This window comes from Anopheles aquasalis, chromosome 2 (assembly GCF_943734665.1).
Source record: "Anopheles aquasalis chromosome 2, idAnoAquaMG_Q_19, whole genome shotgun sequence".
In the NCBI taxonomy this organism is placed as follows: domain Eukaryota; kingdom Metazoa; phylum Arthropoda; class Insecta; order Diptera; family Culicidae; genus Anopheles; species Anopheles aquasalis.
Window position 1 is genome coordinate 61,668,196 of NC_064877.1, and position 22,451 is coordinate 61,690,646.

Sequence of the window (22,451 nt, forward strand, 5' to 3'; positions counted from 1 at the left end):
GTGACCCCTATACCCTTTTCCCTGGGATCATTCAATTGAGGGTCCTCTTACCTCTCTTCCATGTTGTCTCGTTGTTTCTCTCGCTCTATCTCTCTTTGACTCTCTTCTTTCTCTTCTCTGCTGTTTGTTTGATCCTTCTCCTCCCTGACCTTTTGCCGGCGCACCGTGACGTCGGTCGCGAGGTCACGACATCGAGCGTCTGCTAAAGAAAGAGAGAAAGAGACTGAACGGGACCTCGAGGCTGTCGATGTGCTTATGCTTTTTAATGAATATTGAAAGTTAACGACACCATGACTTTGATGATCCGAAGCGCACAGTCCGTCACCGTGTAGGCAGATAGTTTGAAATGCATTTTGTTCTCTCTCTCTCTCTCTCTCTCCCTGTCGCTCTCTGAACATGGCTACACCCGCATGTTGGTATGATTCACTTAAGCATCCCTCAACCACCACGGGAATGTTCTCCACGGCCGCGGACGTCGGCGCCATTCGAGAAGCAACAATTTGCAGTCCGGGGTTTGCTGTTTGCGCTGCCAGTAACCATTGTTGCTAGCCAGCAAGTTAAATGATGTTGGCGGGAAGTTATCGCGAATTCGCGTTCGCCCGCTCGCTGCCTGGATTAAGGTTGAAAATGTTTTCCAAAGTCACTCGTTCGTTCCCTCGCTCCGCACTGTCATCCGCTTGTCCGCATTCGTCAGCTATTCCTGGAAGGCTGGAAACATAGAAACCCAGAGAAAGCAGTGCGCAAGTTCGGTGGCCAGAAGCGACAGTTTTGCGACACAATGTCTCTTGGCTGATTCGTTTGCTGGTTATCTTTTCCATCCATCCCTCCCTTGCAACAGCATGATCAACAACGAAAGTTTGAGGTCCGCTAAAATGAGAAACGAGAATGGTGCCAGTGTGAATTAATTACAACACAGGCGCGCACCCTTCGGATGATTGCACTAATGCTGATTAGCCTGCAGTCGGGCGGAAAGATTAAGCATAAATTGGATTTTTCCTCGTTTTCGTCGTCCACTGCTGCTGTTCCTGTTGCTGCTGATGCTGGTGGCTCTGTTTCTGTAAATTACTGTTGGTGTTGTCTTCGTAATGGCCTTGAATGCAATTATGTTTCCGCTTTTCCGCTACCAAGCGCCGGCTAGGTTGGGCTCGCAAAGTTGAGTTGTTTGTCCCGCTTGTTGGTCCGTTGAATTTTTAACAAATGATTTCCCAAGTCCCGGGCTCGAAAGATTACCTCGGAGACTGTGCGTAATTGAGGAGTCGTGGAGTTCTGTGTCTTTGTGATTGTGTTGCTTATCGCTTCGTACCGACGCTGCTATCTCGACCTTGGACAGTTCTGTCCCTTACTTCCTCCTAAAGGGAGTCATAAATGATGAAAACCCCATAAAAAAAGGTTCTTTCTTGCACGAGGTCGAACACAATCTGGTGGCAAATGCGCTGCAATGTGCTGCAGTTTTATGCTTCCGTTCTCCGTTGGCAAACTTTTAACGTCTCGATGGTCCATTCTCGTGCGATCTAGGGCGCGTCTGGTGACCACGTGTTTTCGCTTTCGCTGCACAAACCCACGGGAACTTCCAGGAACACGAGAAGCACACGAGAAGCACACGAGCAGCTCATGTTTCCTCGTCTATGCCGCTGCTGCTGCCGCACACATGACTCGCATCTTTTCCTCCTGTTGGATGGCTGGGTCTGGCAGTTTGCATTCGGTCGCCGTTCCGTCGAGAGCAGCAAGTCGGGTTCGGGAGTTTCGTCGCGCATTCTAGAACGCCAGTTCTTCCGCCTTTTGCGCGCGCGCACGCGGTCGTGATCATCTCGAGTGGAGCGGAATTGGTGATGGATCATAATTAACGTTAGTTCTCGTGAATCGCCACATCCACAAGCGGCGCAGTTTGTCCGCACATGGTGCTGTTACGATCGGGCACGATCGAGACCACATGTGCGGACTCATCTACTGCACAAACTACAGCAGCTCGCACGCTCTCTATCGATGTTCGATTAGGTAACGATCGGTCCCAAGGCAGCAGCAGCAGCAGTGGCAGCAGTAGACGCGTCGTAGATGTTGATCCAACGATATTTGATCCGTATTATGACTGGTCGGGCCGGGCCGGGCCGGGCCGCTGGGGCTGCGTGTACGTTGGTAATGGGTTATTCGGGCTTCCTCTGTGAACACTGATCACTGAGGTAGCAGTAGCTGCCGGCTATGTGGCTTCTGATCGAGTCGAGTATCGGGTTATGACTGTCGGCTTCATCACCGTTTCTTTCTTCTCTTTTTCTTCCAATTCCAGACTCAACCAAGATGAGATGCAGCTAGTGCTGACTGCTTCCTAGGTTTACGAATGTCGGTGGTGCAGTGAGGTGTGATACGAGGAAGAAAGGTGCAGCCCCGTGGTGTCGTCGTCTGTGGTGACGGAACCCGTGGAGAAAAAGATTGATCCAATCGAAATGGAAAGCATCTTGGGCTGACGGCAGACAAGTGTTACAGTGAATGTTTGTTTGTGTTAGCAGTCGGTTAGAAATAGTGTTGGTCTGGGTTGATGTTCGAGTGCATCAACATTTTGTGTCTGTGTTTTTGGTTTGTGTTTGTTTTTTGTGTGTTTCCTATGCTAATATCCTTTTCTTTCTGTTTTTATCCGTCGCAATCCTGTAGTGTGTGTGCGTTCTAGTGAATAGAAGAATCTCCTGAAGGAGTTAAATAGAGTGTCAAAGTCGAAGATATTAGAAGGGAGAGCGAGCGTGAGAGCGAGAGCAGAGTGCTGGGTGTTCGCGGAAGGTGTTCTGGTGGTCGAGAGTAGTAGAAGAGTGATCGCAACGCGACGTAATTGTGCAGCTGAGGAAGGGAGGGAGTGTAGTGTCTAATGTGGAGCCTCGGAGCCGCCGGCAGTGCGCGGCCCGTAGGCATGGCCAGCTGCAAAATGCAGGCCAACCGCATGCAACGGTGCAACAGTAGCAGCAGCAGTAGTGGCGGTGACCGACGACGTAGCGCCCCCTGTGCAGTGTCCTTGGTAGCCATATATCTAGTGTTAGTGTTAGGCCTTAGTGTGGCGTCCGTTTCGTGCAAACACCACCATCACCACCAGACCGGTGCTGCTGGTGCCGGTGGTGGTGGCAGCGAAGAGTTCCGGTTCGATCCGACCAACAGTTTTATCAGCCTGGTGCTGCCGCACGACACATATCCCGGTTACAGTATCCAGAAGTTTACGGCCAACTTTACCGGTCCGAACTCGCCCTTCTCCTCCATCTCGTCCACCTACTCGCCATCGTCGTCGGCGAAGCCACTGAACTATCGGCTGCTGGAGACGGATTACTCCAAGTACTTTACCGTGCTGGAGGATGGTATGGTGATGACGACGGCTGACCTGTCGCCGCTGGTGAACCGGCCGGTGAAGCTGGTCGTCCTGGAGGAAACACCCAACTCGACCGCCACCCATCAGCTGCAGCTGTACGTGATGAACCGTAAGGATATGCTGCACTTCCCGAGTCTGCTGCCCGATACGGTTGGGCAGCTGGCGGAGAACCGTGAGCCAGGAGCGCGCGTTCGCGATCTACCGTTGCTGCAGGCGAACTCGGTGCGTGGTGCGAAGCAGATCCTCTACACGATTACGGCTGGGAATGAGGGCCACGAGTTTGCGCTGGAGGATAGTTCGACGGGCGAGATCAAGGATACGGTACGGATTGAGGATCCGCGCAAACACGGTGTATGGTTGGTGGCCGCAAAGCCACTGGATCGGGAACACCAGGATGCGTACACGGTGGTGGTGGAGGCAACCGATGCACGGCAGATTAACCGGGCGGAGATACGGCTCCCGGTGCACATCACCGACGTGAACGATAACCGACCGGTCTTCACGAAACCCGACTATCGCTTCACGGTAACGGGAATGAAGTCGGTAACGCCGGCCGGCAACGAAACCATCACCTGGCAACGGTTCACCAGTGTCGGTAAGGTGGAAGCGAAGGATGCGGACGGTGATCGGGTGGCCTATCGGTTAACGAGCCCAAGCAACACGGTCGTGATCGTACCGCAAACCGGCGAGCTACTGTTGGCCGGTGAACCCGACATGTCGGAACTGTTTGTCGACGTAGAAGCGCACGATCTGCGCACTCCGACCAGCCTCAAGAGTGAACGGCCAGCCCGGGTACTGATCGAATTCGTTGCTCCCGATCCACTGCCGGTGATTGTGCAGCATATGGGCCACGAGTACCAGCATTCGCACCGGCGTGATAAGCGTCGCGTAACGCGTGCCGTTCGGCCAACGAAGCGCATCGAATTCACCGAGGCCGACGGTGATACGGAGGGTCGGAATGTGTTCCAGCTCGAGAAGGAGACGGACCGCGAAACGTTCAAAATCCGCGACGAAAACCCGTGGGTGACGGTCGAGACGAATGGGGCGGTGCGGGTGAAGAAGAAGTGGGACTACGAGGAGCTCGGCCCGGAGAAAACCATCGACTTCTGGGTCATCATCACCAACCAGGGACACAACGGTGAGTCTAGCGATCACACTTGGCACTATGGGACTTTGACTTTTTCTGCTTTCGGACACCAACATCATCATCATCACCATCGGTGGATCGTCTTTAACCTCGAGACGCTCCCAATGCCCGATGGATTAACCGCTCGATAACTGCTTTCAATTTAAAGCTTATCGTGCACGCTATGGATCCATTTGCATACCACAACGGGCACACTACCATAAACCTCGGTTATTAATTGATCGCGCGCTCGGAATGGAATCTGGCTGCTTGGGAGAAGCAGGAGCCGGTTTGGGGACGGTGGATTATGGGACCAAGAGGCCTTCGCTCCGGACCCCGGCCGCTGTCCGTTATCCACGACATTATGCTTCTATTAAAAGGGCGGGCAGTTGTCAGCAGTTTCGAGTGGTGTGGTGCGCTACTGCTACTGGCTTCTGATTGCGACAGCTTTAATCCCGTGTCGCGCGGTGGTCCATTCCATTATCAATCCCCTCGAGGCGAGTGCGTGCTCGCGGAGAAGACCTGAGAGTTAATCCGATGAAATATCTCCATTTTATGCTGAAGGAAAGCGAATTATCTCTCCCTGAAAGTTGCTTGCTGTTGTGCTTACTCAAGTTGACTGCGTCTACACCTGTTCCGGCGTTACGCGTTTTGTTCCAATTTGATGTTCCAGTTTGCACACCACGTCAAGGCCATGTCTTCTCCGATGATGGATGTAACGGATCGATTTACAACAACGCGATTTGCCGTTGACGATCGCTGATTGGTGTCCCTCGATGCGTGTTTTTGTAAGGCGCATACCGAAGCCATCCTGTGTCGTCTCAAACCAATTCCAATTAACTCCCCCAGCAGCAGCAGCAGCAGCAGCAGCAGCAGCAAACTCGTTCTCGACAGTAAATCGATACCGCGACGCTAACCGACGTGCTGCCAATCGACATCGACGCTTGACAGACAAGATACTCTAGGCATCGGGGACCCCGAGCACACCGAGATTAAGGCGCGCTTGACATCTTGAAATTCTCGTTCCACGTTCCGCGATCCCAAAACTGATTACTATTCATGACCGCGCGAGGTGGCGCATTTCTTTCGTGTGACCGTCCCGGTGTCCAGTTTGCTATCCAACAAAAGGAGGTTTTTCGATGCCTCGATGGGATTTCTATAGCACAGCATCACAGTTCCCTCGATCGTTCGTTCGTTCGTTCGATCTGTCGTAACCCACGTCTAGGCGTGATTTCCAGTCGTTCGTGGTGTGACCGGAAGCCCTCTACCACCGGTGTTTTGTGTTTGTTTTTGGCGACTTGCAAACGTAAACAACGCGCCGAGCGGCCGAGTGGCAGAGCGCTGGAGAGTGGAACGAATTTCTGTTCAGTGGCCACGGTAGCGAAACCTTTCTTAGTTCGACGGACGAGGGGTTTGCATAAATTTGAAAACCAAAACCCTCTCGGGGAGCGCGCGAACGGATGTGTAATGGTCGCTTGTGGCCAAGCGTTGCGCAAGTGTGAGAAACACGTCGCACCAACGGGCGGGAATTTGAGATTTGGTGCCGCGGTTACGAAAGAAATCTGTTTCCGCTCTCTGCGACCGAAGCATCAGCCCTTCAATCGCACACTTCTAATGCGAGATTGGCCATTGTGCGTGGTTTCTGTGTGGCCTTCGCTTCCCTTCGAGACCCGCACTGGCCCTTCATCGGTATGTTCTTGAGCATTCCATTGCCACGGACGTTTATGACACGTTACGGATCGCTCACAAGAAAACAGAAAAGAAAAACGTGGAGAAAAGTGGTGGCGTTAGCGTGACGTTGACGCCAACATGCATAAAAGCATAAATTTTTAAATTGAATGTAATGAGAATTTATTATGCCAGAATTGCCGGATGCGAAGCGCCGGACCAGCCAGCCTACCGGTCCCTTTTTGCCCGCTTTGGGTTTCGCTTTGGGATTGCTAGCTGGAGGCGCATAGCTCCTTACTAGTAAGTGCGTACCCCTCATAAAACTCCTTTTTCCACCAGAAACTCCGTTGTTCGCAGCTGGTTAACGGTAACGGGACGGGCGCACGTGACGAGGGACCGATGGAAAAGGGTGTTTGGTAATTTTTGTGGCTTTTCCAGCTGCTATTAATTGGCACACAGACCAACCTCTCGGGCGGGAGGGTGAGAAGGCGTGAGCCGTCATGTTGCCAACATGCGTTTAGGGGACCCAGTTTGGGCTTCACGATGATGGTTGCTATGGCGCCTAGCTCCACGCACACAGAGCCACATAAATGTTAATCACAATCGGGATGCGGACACTCCAGCGGATTCCTATTTTCGGTTGGATTCGCAAATAGCTCGCTAGCAGGCGCCAGTCATTACATTCCGATGGGTGGTCGGCAATGCGCCAACACATAATTCGTAATTTCCGTCCTTCCCTCCTTCTTTTCCTCCACTGGGAATGGGGTGCCAGCTGGTGCCAATGCGCAAAAAACAGGCGGGCAAAAATGGGATCACGCGACGGTGGGCAACTTACGAGCGATTCGGACATGATGTTGGGAATTTCTCTTCGGAGATGCGTTAAGAAGAGGTTTATGTTGGAGTACTTTTAGATAATTTTACCAAAACACCAATGGGCTGATTGAGTTTGATCGAATAGTTCCATTCCAATCAACCTTAAAGAGCATCGCATATCGCATGCTTTATGCTACTTCATCAACAGAACAGTAAGAGAGACATTCCGAGCACACCGAACAATCATCAGAAGAGGTGTCAACCAGAGTGTCACTGTCTCTGTGCTCTGGCTTCTGGTTCCTGGATCAATTCCATGCGAGCATGCCAAGCACGCTACATTGAGTGTCATTTCGAGGGGGGTCTAAAGGAAATGCTCCAGGGAAAATGCATTATCTTCACATCCATCGGAGCAAAAATGGCGTTCGTGCACCCAACAGCACCACCACCACCACCACCAATCACCTTCCTGCCACTTGGCGAAATTTATTGTTTCGAGCACACTCTCCCGTACGAGGGTTGTTTTTGCACCAAAGACACACACCCGCGCGCTGGTACACGCTACACGATGGAGCATAAAAGCGGACCGCGGATGGAAAATCGAGAGGACTTCGTCTGGCCGAAGGTTTTCCTTCTTTTTTCCCCATTTTCGTTCCACGCGCACACCACCCTGACATGCCAGGACAGGCGATGGCGGCGGTGGCGGCGATTGTTATGCCGTCATGTTTATGTTTTGACGTAAAATGATGAAGACACTCCAGCTCCAGCTCCAGCTCCAGCTCACGCGTTGTGTTTTTTCTTCCTCGCTACTTTTGGGCTGGAGCTGGGCTCCTTTCCGCGTTTTTTTTCCCGGGGTTTTCCAGCGCGAGGTTTATGCTACTCGAGCTGTCTCACTGCAGGGATGGTGGAGGCGAAGGGAGTGTGTGGGAGAGATGTGTCGACAGATTTATGATATTGTTGAAACGTGTGTAAATGGTGGCGCGGTAGACGAGTGTGCGCGCGCGAGCCCGCGATGTGAAATGGTGTGCGCCCGAATCGTTGTTCACCGGGGGGTTTTATGTTCACACCGCGACCGCCGCGACCATTTTCAGCTTTTTGGCAATGTTTGGCGATTCACAGGTTCGGAATCAGCTTTTTTCCGATTCGATGACCAGCAGCAGCACCATTTGAGATAGCAGGCCCGGAATGGAAGTGGCTCAATGAAGCACTCGGACACTGCGTTGCGTTGTTGCAGCGAAGAGAGCAGAGCATGAAGCTGTTCGAGCCTGTATGCTGAGGGTGTTCTTCCTCATTCCGGTCTCGGCTCCGTTTTCCCCCTTTGCGTGGGCCTCTTTTTGTTTTTTTTTCCCTCCAATCGAAGGGTGTTCTGGCTCTTCCAATGCTCGCGCGCTCGCCCGGTCGGGTCTTTTGAAGGTATGGCTACCCACGGCCGAGTCAGTGAACTTTGGCCTCTTCCCTGCTATCCACCTACGTACCTTGATGGACGAGCGGACTCGTCGGATGCCACACACCATCAGTCGCTCACTAGCGCCAGCACCAGCAGCTGTGCTGACTCATGCTCTTCCTTTTTGCTCTTCCAAAAAGACGCCAACCGGCCAGCCAGCCAGCCAGCGATCTTGAGCGTTCGTTCGTCCGTTGTGCTGCGTCGTGGGAGTTGCGGGAACGAAATGAAATCGATTTTCCACCCTCGTTCGAGGGGATGCGCAGAAGGTTGCTAGGCTGGGTGCGCTGCGTCACATTCACCAAGGGAAGATGCACCCTACGGCGGCATCGAAAGTGAAACACTTGTGCTGTGCTCGACTGTTTGGTCAGCAAACTTTTTTTTCCCCCAATCGGTTTGCTTATTGCTATTTCGATTTTATTTATCAAAAGGAAATATTAACTTCTTTAAAAAAACTTCTCCTACATTTTTAAGGGGATGGATTTAAGTAGTGAAGTAATTGCAACCATTCTGTAATCGAAAACATATCATCGGAATGATTCATCATCTCGTGCAATTTCCGCCGCACATTCCGGATTCATTAGCCAAAAACCCATAAACACAATCCGCATTGCTGCTGGCGATTCCACGTCGTTGGCCTCTCCGGTGATGGTGATCGGCTGCACCAGCGGGCCACCGTTTTCCGCGGGCGAATGGTGTGGAATGACACGGATCAAAACAATCTGCTTCCTTCGGGAGATTAAGAAGATGAGCCCGGTTCCTCCGAACGCTTTGGATCGCTTTTACTTCCAAGGCACACAGACAAACAACCGCAACAGAGCAGCGTCTGGTATGCCAATGATGCTGTCTGTTGTTTATCTAATGATTGCTTCCAGGTTTAGCCGTGCCTCGGCTCGGCTACGGGACGTCAACCATAAAGATACCCCCCTCTAGAAAGGGGTTTTCCTTCTCCTTCGGACAAACTGCGACGGATGGACACCAGCAATCGACATGGCATCGACATGGGATCATGCCAGTCCGGCCCTGTGCCAGTTCTCAAGCCTCTCGCCCAGTCCTTTCTGTTAATGCGTCTCAACAACAAAAATGTTTACACATTTCGGGGTTTTTGGGAAAAAGGTAAATAGTTTGCGCGGGCCAGCCAGCGATGGGCCGCTGTGTTTGGACTGCATTAGAAATGATGCATCTGTCTTTGGGGCCTCTTTCATTCAATCATTCAATTGCGTTGGTAGTCCCGTGCAATGGTCGGCCCTGTGATGATGCTACTTATGCTACAACAAAAGCCGTAGCCTCGTTGCAGAGGCGCTCTTTCTCTCGCTCTCGTGCAGCATAATTCTAACAACAGCCGGCCGGTGCTGGTGCGTCGCTGTTCGGCAAATAAATATTCGACCAACATCATCATTTGATTGACTAAACAATGCTCCTTGTCACGGGGCTGCGGCCTCTCACTCTGAGGTGGATCGATCGCCATCTCGCTCGCTCTATCTCTCAGGATTTTTTTCCTTCTTCTTCGTCATCGTTGTAGTTGCTGTTGCTTAATTGAATCAACTTTGCAGGTTTGATTGCAATCATGTTTTATGAATCGAAACCGCGCGATCCGTTGGCTGCGCAAAATCCGAATTCTGCCGGTCCCAGGTCGCGAACCGGGAAAGCATCATCAATAATATGCATTTATGCGTCTGCTTCGAGCTGATCTGGCGGTCCCAACGGATCGCAACGGCGCACACGGTACGGCTGTACTGCAGCGTTCAGTAATCGGACCAACATCGAAGGCGATTGGAGGGGGGATAACGATAATCGAATGGAGCGAGGCCGGCTGGCTGGCCTCACCAAACGCAGCATCCCTCGTTGTGCACTCCACCATCGGTGCATTTTAGTGATGTTCCATATTTCATCTATTAGCAGAGCAGCTGGAGTGGGGTAGGAAACCGCTGATGATGATGATGATGATGCGCATTCCGAACGATCCGCGTCTTTAATTACTCAGCGCACCGGAAATTCGCCATTCGGCAGTTTGTGGTGTAGATGCTGCTCTCTCTCTCTCCCTCCCGTGATGCTCTCTTCTGTGTTAATAATTTGCCCTCCACACAACCTCCACGGCCCCGACCATCCACTGGGATTGAACACAATTTTCATTTCGGAAAATGTGAAAAGCGATTCCTCGGGGATTTTTCGTCGCTTTTCCGCTGCATAGCGACATCGACAAATGGAGAGAGATCGCGGGCGCGCGTGCTTCCGATTGCATTATGCACTCGGCGCGCATCGGGGGGAACCACGTGTCGCATGACCGCAGAATGTGTTTTGTGCCTTTTTGGGGTTTGCTACAACCCGCCTTCTCTCTCTCCCTTCCATGCACCATGTGGAATGCAAACTGTATGTGTGCCTGTTGGAGTATGCGGTTGCATATGCGTTGATTAATTTAATTGTTTATCAAGTGGTTTTATGTGCGGTAAACGAGTTGCGATAACAATTTAGTTCATTTCGCGTACCGTTCGCGCTCGGCCACTCGCAGTCGCGATTGTGATCGCGAGTCGTCTCCCTGTTGACCAATAAAAACAGCAACTGACCGACCATTAACCACGCAGCATGCGCCGGCAGCACCACTTTGCGCTAGATATCCCCCCTGTGTAAGTGTGGCTGCCCCATCCCCCTTTCGGTGACATCGCTACGGTTTCGGTTCCGTGGCAAATGTGGCATTTTAATGGCCTCCCCATGAACTGTAGGCGCGATATGCGTGTGCCGCTCTTTCGTGGCGGCATTTCTGTGTAATATTTTTTCCCCCCAGCTCATCCTTTTTTATGTGTTTATGTTAAAAAAACGATCAACATTACGGAGGAATTTCGGGCAGAAGCATGCCGGGCAAGAAAGTGCCGGTGACAAGATAACAACAAGCAACAGCAGCGAATGCATGTAAAAGGGTACGGGGCACGCACGTTCCCTCTAGCATTACGATGCTCTGACGATGTGCGAGGTAAAGGTCAAGCATAAATCAGCTCGAAACTGGCTGGCCAGCCGACCGGCCGGCGTGATGGATGGCAGGCGACGGTAGCCGTCGTGTGAAACCGAACCAAAACATGATCCACGCCCTTTCGCGAGAGCCACGGCTTAGTCACGGCATTTCACTCGCTTTTAGCTCGCCTAGCCCGGTCAACGTGTGAATCGTTAACGGTGATGAATCTGTCTTTATGAGGCTTCTCCGTGTCGTAAAGGTTTGAATGTTTTTTGAAGATGCCACGTCTATTAAAACTGAAGCGTCCGTAGGTTGAGGCAAAGTGTGACCGAGCGAGTGGTAGTTTCTGTTTGTTGGAGGAACATGTTTCTCAGAACATGTTATCCCGCCGGTATCGCACCAGATGGTCACCAGAGGGATGACGGGATATTTTGTTTCCTTTTTCTTAATTCCCCCCTTTTACTGAATCGACCATTTTGCTGATGATTCATCTTGTTTTTCCCCTTTTTGGCTGGCGGCGATACTAAATGATGTTCCGGATGTGTCTTCGGAGCACAAACAGCAGCAGCAGCAGCACTGGTCGAGTACGTGCCTAATTAGCGAGCATATCAAAATGTGCCTCTCCCTTCTGTTCACATTCTATTTTCAAGAATAATACTTTTCCCCAACACTAATTCCGTCCGCAGCCGCAGCCGTTGGACAGACTACAGTCCGTGGCTAGAAGCAGCAGAAATTTGATCCCTCATTCACACCGAGCCCCATCCGGATCGGTCATGGCTTCTCATTTTGTTTCACGTTTTTCCAACGCTCGCTCTCTCTCTCTTTGTCTCACACTCTGCTACAGCACGAACTTAATCGTGCTCTGATGTTTGCATTCTTGGCGCGTTCCTCGCTTCCTTAAATACTCCCTCGACCAGCCACCACACGAACGAACTCCCGGGTTTTGCAACTTTATATCCCGCGTGATGTATGGAGACGACCCCCTGGTTTGTGTTGAGTGTTTCCTTTTTTTTCGCCTTTCGCTGTGGTTGTGCGTCTGGCGAGGATTATGCCAAAGGTACGCCTGGGGCGTCTACTCGCTACTCGGGCCACTTCTTCGCTTCATGTGCTACCGTCGGTACCGCATGGAATGATGTTTGACATCGCGCACATGCCAGGCGCATGTACGCTCCTCGAAGGAGACCGGCTGTTCTCGTTTTTTCTCGGAGCCCCCTGCCCTACCATGGCCTCTTGATTGTCTCACTCTCAGACAGCACGCTCACTCTCTCTCTCGCTCATTCTCTCTCCGGTAAGGTGCGGTATTATGTTGGCAAAAACAGGAACCCCATTATGCTGCTCGTGCTATGGCGGGTGCTGTATGCTTGCTGATGCACAATCCGCACGATGCACAGCCCCATGGTGATGGTTCTCGTCCTCCTCTCCTTCCTGGTTTCCTTGCGCACACACAGTACTGCGCACGCTTACGCTGAGTGTCCTCTTCCTATCCACGAACGTCTCGCCACGAACATATATCCTGATGCACACCTGCGTACGGTCGGTAAGATGATGATGGCACGCGTGAAACAAAGAGAGCTCCGAAGGGGCTTCCGAAACAGAGGGGCACGATGAGGATCGGCTTCCTTTGCGAGCAGAAACGCAGACCAAGGAAGGTGGGGGTCGGTATTTCCTTGTTTTTGTTCCCGGTGTGCCCGTGTTTGTGCTCGTGGCTTGTCGTTTTTGATTTAGTCTCTTCCGCCTAAAATATCCTGGCAACACCCCTCCCCCGGGAGGATCTTTTAGCGTTGAGAGGTTGCGTTGGGCACAGGAAGCGGCTTTGTTCTGCATGGCGCTCCTGTAGCCTGCACCACTTTTTTATGCCAAAGAATGGCTCAAAGAGGCGGATCATTGCCGGCTTCTTTTCTTTCAATTTTATGCTCACGATTTACGGTTAAACTCATGGAACAACACTGTGCACTTATGTTAACAACCGGCTCTAAAGAGAGAAAGAGAGTGAATGAAGAAAAGAAGGACGCAAAGGAAGCGAATCCCTGCCAAAGACAGCCGGCACACGCCAACCAAATATCTGCCGGAGCAAGGATCGCACTGAGACGGATCGGTGTTGGCGCGCACTTTGGATCCTTAATTCATATTTCCTCTCCCCCCTTTTGCAAAAAGAACTTTTGCATTGCCACGAATAAGCGAAAATTCGTTCTTCATCTTGCGAAATTGAATTGCAATTACAGAGCAAAACAGCAAAGATCAAAGAAGGGCTCAGAATGCTCAACAATGCTTGTGCGTTGGTTTTCTAAGAGGCTTCCGACGATTGAGAGGTGCCTGTGGTCTTTTCAATTCCCCAAAGCAACAATTCTCCGTTATTGGGTCCGTTATTGACTTATGCGCGACCGTTTGGTCGCATGATTTATGAGCATTTGCTTTTTCCTTCGCTCTCCCCGCTTCCAAAACAGAAAAGGGCACCAAAATGTCGATTGTTCCCTGCCACTGTGCGTTCCAACGATGTACAGACAGACAGAGGGAGAGCGAGAACGAGAAGCTTATGGTCGACTTCCGTGCGTTGCTCGTTGGCTCGGTTCGCGCGATCGAATTCAAACGGAAGACCCTCGTTGGTAGAAGCTGTAAAATGGAAACAGGAAACTATTAGGAAAATAAATAAATGGAAAAACATAAAACATAACAACAGCACAACCGGCTCGCGATGCAGCAGCGGAGTCCAACCACGAGAAGCCCGTGAGCGAATGAACCTTTTTCCCCAAAAATCGTCGACGCGAAGCCCAACGCCCAACCGAATTCAATCAATCGATCGTTGGCTCTGGTTGCGTACGATGAGAAGTGTCCGGGGGTATTCCAGTGGCAAACGGCACTCCTTGTCGTACAAAGGGGAGGTCTGTTCCTTCTTCAGCTTCTCTCACCTGGAAGCATAGCGACGGTCAAGGTTGGATGCAGATGAATGATTGCGGTTCGCGTCTTCGACGATCGAGATTCGGAGCCGTTGGTCTCATTCATCGCGTCGCAACAATGGCCACGCCACAAAGTGGCCAGCGCATTAAACAACAACATTCCTTCCTTCGAGACCTGGTCCGACCCGTCGGTTGGATGTTTATGCGGTACTACACCGCTCGCTCGGTTTGATTGTTTGTTTATAATCTCTCGATACACAAACCAATATACACCTTTTTTCCCCTCGAGTGAATCATCAGCGAATCGACGATCCCAACGTCCCGGCATCCATTTCCTATCCCTGACTGGTGGCGCACAACCGCCGGGAGCAAATAAATCCCAAAGCCGCTCGGTCGGTCGGTCGGTTTGCTAATTACGGTCGCTTCGGTCGTTACGTTCGTTTGGTGAATAAAGAGGGGGAATGTAAGCAGGGGACCAGGGGGTCCTGGCAGATGTGCGCGCGCTCGTGTGTGCGATTTGATCTTCTATTTCTAAAAATCCCCTTCAATGTAATACCCACCGGTGCCCGTGGCAAGCGCGCATCGGTGCATTCCTACAACATAAATCAAAGATCCGTCCGGATCATTATAAATGGTCGCTTCGGGATTAATAATTTGTGCGGACAATTGTGAGTGCACGCTCTTTATTTTCACTCTCTGTTTGTGCAGCTTTGAGTGAAACCAACGGAACGTTTGTTTGTGGAACTTTTGCACCAACCCAAACTATGCATCGGGAGCATATTCCCTCTTGAAATCGGGTCGTGATCAGAACTGGTGCACTTGGGGAGCTCTCTGTGGCGAGTGAAAAATTAGCGACATTGACAGATCATTTCCTTCCCTCGCACAAACATCGTTCCCAGTCGTCTACGGGTTCGGTTGACCAAAACGGAAGCAAAGCACCGAACCGGAAAGCCCATGTGTACGCGTATGTGCGGTTTCGTGCCGGCTGTGGTCGTCCGCATGCACCGTGGTGCCTGGTGCAAATGCATTAACAAAATGCAATGAAACGTTGGGACACCTCTCGGTGGGGTCTGTTTGATGACGTCGTCGTGTTGGTCGCATTGGTGGCCACCAGAGTCTATTTGCTTTATTGCTTCATTTGGACGCATCATATTGGTTTGCTCCGCTCTAATTGATATTGACGTCGACGAAGTGGGAGTGGGCGCTGTTGCTACTTGATGCGTTGACGTTGCAAATCGATTTGAATTCACATTGGGGAGGACGCTACATTCGTATTGGAAAAGAGTGTCGCAACATAATGATGAAATGCTGCTAGCTGCCTGAATTCGATTCGTCCGTTTCTTCCATTTCCCGTCAAAACTGCCAAAAACATCTTCAAATCCCTCTCTCGGCAGCACAGAGGACAAAGGTAGAAGTTCGTATTTGCATTGCCATCGTATCCCCGGATATCTGTCGAAATGTCTGCCGCTGACAAGGTAAACCTTTCAGGGAATGCTATCCCGGGATTCGGAACATCACTTTGTATCCCTGGTGAGCGTAGGAAAGCTTAGGATGGCCAAGAAATCAATAACCGAAAGTCACTCACTGGTGGATCTGCGAGGGACAATTCGGAATTCGCTCCCTCCCTTAGGCGAATGGTCAACGTCAACGAAAGATGCTTGATTAAACTGCTACGAATCGGTCACCAAAGACGGATGCGTAGTCTGGAAATCCCTTCGATACCTTGGCAACCGATAATGCTCCTTTTTTGTCAATTTTATGTCCTCAATCCAGCGACCGCGCTCGAGTTCCACTTCGTCTTCCAAAGGTTCTTGTGAACCAAATTGAACAACCCCTGGGTTCTGCTTTTCGTTCGTGTCCCGTGAAAACCACAAGGATTCAGCTTTTGGGTCTGGCCTGCAGCCGTCACCATGCCAACGTCCTGCCGGTACTCTTCCTGTATCTCCGTCTTCCGGTGTCCAGTAGAATGTTTGGCGGCCCTTACTTTGTCGACGCAGACGCGGTGTGTTTTTGTATGGTTTTGTGGCGGTTCAGTGTCCAGTGTTTATTTGCTGAGAGTTTCGCCGCGTCATCAGTTTCCTTTTCTTCACCTTTTTCTCTCCCTTACTTCCGTCGCCAATGGTCAACGATGCGGTGGGTCCTCTGAGACCATCGTGCCGGCGGCTTTGGATGACATTTTGCTGTGAACACAAATCGTCGCTACCATGGCAACACCGCTCCGTACTCGGCGTTTATCTTCATCTTCCTCTGGCTGGCTGTGTCCGCATCCACATTGCCGGTGCTTCTTGGGTCTCTAGAAGTTTGTTTCGGGACCGGGATATTTGTTTAACTTCTTTGCGTTTTTTTTTGTTTCCTCTCGCGGGACCATCCGAATTGTGCAATGTGCACTTCAGAACCTATCGCCGATCCATATCTGCCGGGAAGAGAATAAACGAAGGGAAGGCTCATTCTTCAATGAGACTCTCGCGCGCAGCACCCCCTGCCCTACCGGGAGGTTTCGGATGAGCGCACTTTTTGAAAGGAAGGGATAAGGATACAGGGAACGAAAAGAAACGGCAGCAACAGCAGCAGCAGCAGCCGTCGAACTGCGAAGCAAACAAACAAATAAAAGGAACGAACGAGGGAAACACTCAAGTGAACACAAAACGTCTTGACGATTGTCCCTGTTCCCTGCTGTCGAACTTCCCGGTATATTGTTGCGCATTGCAGATGTGTGACGTAATTCCGCCGGTTTTTCGCCACGGAACGGCTGCGGCTCCCGGGATAGCAGATCTGACTGACTGACTGACTGACTGGCTGGTTTAGGCGCTAGGTTGGGCAATAAAACCGGGAAACGTATCGCTGCTACCGGCTGCGCGGAAAGTTTTCATTTCGGGAAGGGAACTTGAAAGACACCGACGTGCGGCATTCGTCGGCGCTATGGTGTTCAACTGAGTAATGGCCAATGTTGAAATCATTCTAAAAAAATATTCTGCGCGGCCTCTGAAAAGAGCTTATCGCGTTCGCGGTATTGCCTGTCGACGGAATGATAGAATTCTTAACAACTACCGCCACAAAAATGGAAGAAGTATGGGTGAGAAGATCAATATTTTGCTACAGGATCAATGTTCGCGGAAAGAAAGAACCGCAAGAGACCAGGAGCACGTGTAAGTAGTTCCTCTCGCTCAAGAACGAACTTTCTACGCGAGGCTACATCCATCGCTGTCTCGATTTCGGTGCTCCAGTCGTCAGGTTTGTGGTTTTATGTTTACAACCAGCTCCTTCCTCCATGTGCCGTGGCGTACTGCATTAACCATACGTGGTGCGACCTGCATACGTAGCCATCGAGCTGGGGCTCCATTAGCTTATTGGCCGGCCGGGTGCGACTAGGGACGTAAGAACCGGACCACCTTTGCCACAGCAGCAGCAGCAGCAGCAGCAGCAGCGACGTAGCGCCTGGTTTAGTTTATGTTGCGAATTTACATGCAATTTCATGCAAAATGTATTCCATCGTGAACGGGGTAGAATCGTGCCTTCGGCGCGTCGGAAGTCTGCAAGTGCGCCTGACCTGACCTGGCCGGGAGCCTGGGGTTTGGGTTCTGTTCGCTGCTGTTCATCCATCAACGAGCCTCAGCCTCTGCTCGGTTTCCACTGTGGATCGCTATCGCACCAAGCAGTGAACCAAGCACAGATTGGCGTACCCGGAAGGAAGGGTTTCCAGGAATTGGCAGGATAAGAAAACGGTCCGCTACAATATGGCTCCAGAAACTTGGCCAACGAACTCACTCACTCGCTGGCTCGAACGGTGGCGAACCGTTTTCCTTCAGTTCGCTCGAGGCACTTGCCAACAACTTTACTTTTGCAGCGCGATGGTCCTTTTGTGGTTTTGTGTGTCTTCTTCGAACGACCGAGCGACCGAACAATGTCTTGGTACAGAGGTAGTGGCAGCGCGATCGCAAGAGAAGAAGAGAGACAGGACGACAGTATGTGTTCTAACGTGATTGTAGCGGAGGAAATAGCATAACCTAATGGCTTTGTGCTACGGTACAATGCGAAAAAGTGAAGCTACAAAAGTCACGGAGAAATATTTTATCCAATTTCTTGCCCACCCTGTCGTACAATCACTACGTAGTTGTAGTGGTAGTAGTAGTAGCAGCAACTAGGCGTCTCCTGGGTGGCACCGCTTTTTGGGGAGCAAAGTTTTGGCCTCTCGCTCTTGGCTGGCCTTGCGTGGTCCCTGTTTCCGCCGAGACCACTTTGTGTGTGGCAGCATAGCGCACACAAAAAAAAACACGACTTGTCGCTGGACAGTTTAGCGAGCCAGCCATTTATTTCTCTTTATCCCTGTTTCCCTCCCCCAGACGCCGCCTCCTTCCTTCCTTCCAGGATGGTTTGAGGAAATTGAAAAACGTTCGAAAAGTTTTCCCTCAAAACTCTCCGGGACTCCTTTTCCTCAGGTTTACGTTATTCCGATTTCCGTTTGGTCGGTCACCAGGGCGGCGGTAGGAGGTTTATATTTCATATTGCTATCGGTTCGGAGTGCTCTCGGTGCCGGGAGTTTTTTTTGCGGCCGTGGAGAAAAAAAAACAGTTGAATTCACTCCGGACCTGGAAGGATGATTTGTGGTGCCCGGCCATGCCAAGCACTTGAACCGGTGGAACGGAGGAACTCCGAGCGCAAAATCAATTCCTCGACGACGACGACGACGACGAGTGCTCCAATTGGTGAATCAAATTGTTGTATTTCAAACATTCGGCATTTGGTATTCGGTATTCGGCATTGTGGTTGACAACTGGGGCCGGTCTGGAGCCGAGATTTTATGTTTCTATTCTGGAATGGAGGAAAATAAGAAGGGGAAGGGAAAAGAAAAAAATAAATTAAATTGAAGGCACTCAGAGCGCCATATTCTACGAGCCACAACATAATGCTTTTCAATTTTTAATAGGATTCCCTCCTTCCGGCGAGCAGCCGTGCCTTTGGCCTAGCTGAAGGCATAATCCTGCTACGTCGATGATGATGACAAGGAATACCAGGACACCAGGATGGTGCTCCCTTTTTATTGGGGTCCCTTTAATTCACTTGAAAGCGCAAGCTTGCAGAAATTAAAACAGTCAATCGTGTCCACCGGAACCACCGTTTCCACCGTTCACCTGGGGCGGCACGCACGCGAATAGCACACTTGTGCTGGCGCCAGCAGATAAAAATGACCGCGCACCGAAATCAAATTAGATCCAATTTGCATATTTATCCTGGGCGCTCGCTCGGTCCCGGGCCGACCAAAGTGAGCGTCGCTCATTCGGCCACCACACACATACCGGGAGTGGGTCATACACCCCCTGGACCCCGGTGGGGGTTGCTGTTTGGTCACCCTCCCCTTGCAGAAGCATCAAGCTTCATCTAAATCGTCGGCCTCACGTTCCGGAAATAAATCATAAAATCTAATAAAATAAGGTATTGCCATCATTTGAATAATGGATTTGAAGAGAGAGAGAGAGAGAGAGAGAGAGAGAGAGAGAGAGAGAGAGAGAGAGAGAGAGAGAGAGAGAGAGAGAGAGAGAGAGAGAGAGAGAGTGAGTACTTTTGTCGGTTATTTATGAGTTCGTCCTAGACACTGGACTTATGCTAAAGAACATTCGCTCGATGGAGTTTGGTAGCGAGATAAACGGAAGCCGCCCCGTAAGATAATCGTTTAGTAAATGTTCTGGCTGTTTGGTCAACATAATATTACCAACAAACACACATACACAGAGCGCTCTATTCGTGAGCAAGATCTGGGCGAGCACCGAAGGCAGCAATGTGCTGTAGCGCATGATAGACACTCGCCATGTATCAGCTTTCCTTAACGCCCGCTGCCAACGTTAACGTTTTTGAAAGCTTCTAAACAATGGCGTTGGTGGCGGTGGTGGTATTGGATTCGCCCTTTTGCCCCACCCACTCGAGCTCGAAGACAAATTGCAAGAAGCTGCTGCTAGTGCTCCAGGGTACTGATGTCAAGCTGATGCGTTGGCTGAAATTGAATCCCACATTGGCAAATTGTTTCACAATCTCACCCCTCCGTGCTAGGGCGAGTAACGGATCGTCGTACGTTAGTAAGGTGCAAGTGTCCGTTTCTCATCGGGGAGGGAACAGGATGAGGAATAGTAAGTGTCAAGCGGTTTTACCTAGATCGCTGCAGTCTTGGGGGGTCCAGTTTCATGAAGAGACACCTCGATCTTGATGAACGTTCCCGCACGATGCAATGCCATTTCCGCCATTTTGTTGCAAGTAAACGATGCGTCAGCAACGATTACTTTCCAGAATCACATTATCAGTTAATGATTTTTAACTACATACATTCATTAAATGGAATTACTTTTACTGCTCGCCACGGACACCCTCAAGGTCCAAGGATTATGGTAATCCGCTCTAATGGATCTATTTTTCAATTACTCGACGACGCCGTCGCCGCCGCGACCATTCCAATGTCTTCCATCAATTCGGGTTGTGAGCAAGGGACCCCTGACCAGGACCGTTGTGCGTTCGTTCCCCGTGAAAACTCTTCCCGGCCGAGGGTGAAAATTAATTATTTTCCTTTCGAATTGCATCGCTCTCCCTAGTTCGCTCAGTGTTCGAGCGAGTACGATAATCCGGCTTGGTCGCCGGTGGTTGTCTGGAACCACATCTACGGAGTGGTCTGTACCAAGCGGATGGCCCGCTGGAAAGGGTGCCCAGACTGCGGACTAAAGTTTTGCGGCAAAAACATCACCACACCCACTGGGTTCTAGGCTTCCGGATCGCCCCCCGGTGACTCCAGCAAAGACACTAAGCTGGTGGACCGGGAAAATCGATTCCAGACACTTTTATCCTCGTTCGCGCTCGTCCTGGAATCGCAAACCCCGCAATTCCTTTTCCGGTTTGATGAAGGAACCTGGACACGAGGAGCGGATATGGTCGCTAGGTCTAGCCATTCCTGACGCCGTCGCAGTCCTGTCTTTGGGATTGCTTCCGGGGGCGAATGAAAAATAAAAGAAAGTTCCATCCATTATGTTTTCCGGCCAACCATCACTAGCGCCCGGGGGGCCTGGTTTGTCAGTCCAGCCAGTACGTCTTCGTGTGAACCTTCTCTCTATCTCTCTATCTCTCTCTCTACCGTTGTCTTCAATTCAATTGTTCGTCCGGAAACGTGGTGCCTGGTTGTGTGTCGATTGTTTCTGCACATTGCACGGGAATGGGTGGCCAACGTCGGCGTGTGCATGTTCCGACGAGACGACGTCGACCACGACCGTAAAGCTGGGGATGAAGGATTCAAAAGGGCGATTCTCGATAGCGTGCAGGGATAGGCAGGAATCGAATTTTCTCCTCCTTCCTTCCGGTTATGCTGTGCTGCAGTCTAGCCAACGTCGACGACGTAGACGACGTGCAAAAGCGCACTTCCTCGCTCGCTATCTTCCCCTTTTTCGTTGGCATTTTTGGCGAGACGTTTTAATCCCGCATTCTCGGGGTTCTCCGGGTCCGGGGGAATTATTTAGAATTAGATTGTATGGATGGAATGAAGATATATGGAGCAGGATGAAGGAGTAGCACCGTGTTCCTGCGTGAGCAATCCAATCTAAATAACTCAATAACGAGACCCCAGTGTGCGTGTCGCTTCACCCGAAGGGGAGGCGCAGTGGATCTTATCGAAGGCACTCATATAGACCATATTGAACGATCCTTCCCCCCCCCCCCCCCCTTAAGGGGAAAAAAGATGAATGAAAATAGCATCACGCGAAACCATAATTTACCGTGACGCGCGCCTGACACAATCCCGTGCCCGAGGAGTGCAATTTCATTAAGTGTTTGGTAGTAGATTTATGAAGACGACTTTACTTCCTCATTACGGACCCTTCTCTTTATCTCTACTACGATGTCTACATGCTCGCGATGCTCTCGTTCCTCATATGTGTGTGCTGTTAGTGGTGCTGCTCCTGTTTTTGGAGGATAGCAGCCTACCATTGGGAGCACCGTTAATGGCGGGCCGTACTACGCAAACTAGTGCTACGCTCTTGATGAGTTGATTTAGCGAGCGAAGGCCACAAAACCCGCATCCGCACTAGCAGTGGAGGGCGCCTAGAACGAGGACCGACGGGGAACGAGGACGATTTTCCTAATATTTAATTATGCGGCCAGTCTGTGTGATTATTCGGGGTTTCAGTAGAATGAGTATGAGGTTTTGCTGCGGTTGTGTTACCGCTACCTCGTTATTGGAGCAAAAACCACACACCAGA

The 22,451-nt window shown here is 50.9% G+C and overlaps 1 protein-coding gene across 1 annotated transcript in view; it reads left to right on the top strand.

The window, feature by feature from the left end:
- The window catches only part of LOC126581459 (neural-cadherin), a 209,809-nt gene that overhangs the window by 19,254 nt on the left and 168,104 nt on the right, over positions 1-22,451 (top strand). Inside the window, exon 2 of the mRNA XM_050245133.1 lies at positions 2,644-4,478. Within this exon, the coding sequence (XP_050101090.1) occupies positions 2,852-4,478 (1,627 nt within the window). The 5' untranslated portion in view covers positions 2,644-2,851. The remainder of the gene's footprint in view (positions 1-2,643; positions 4,479-22,451) is intronic.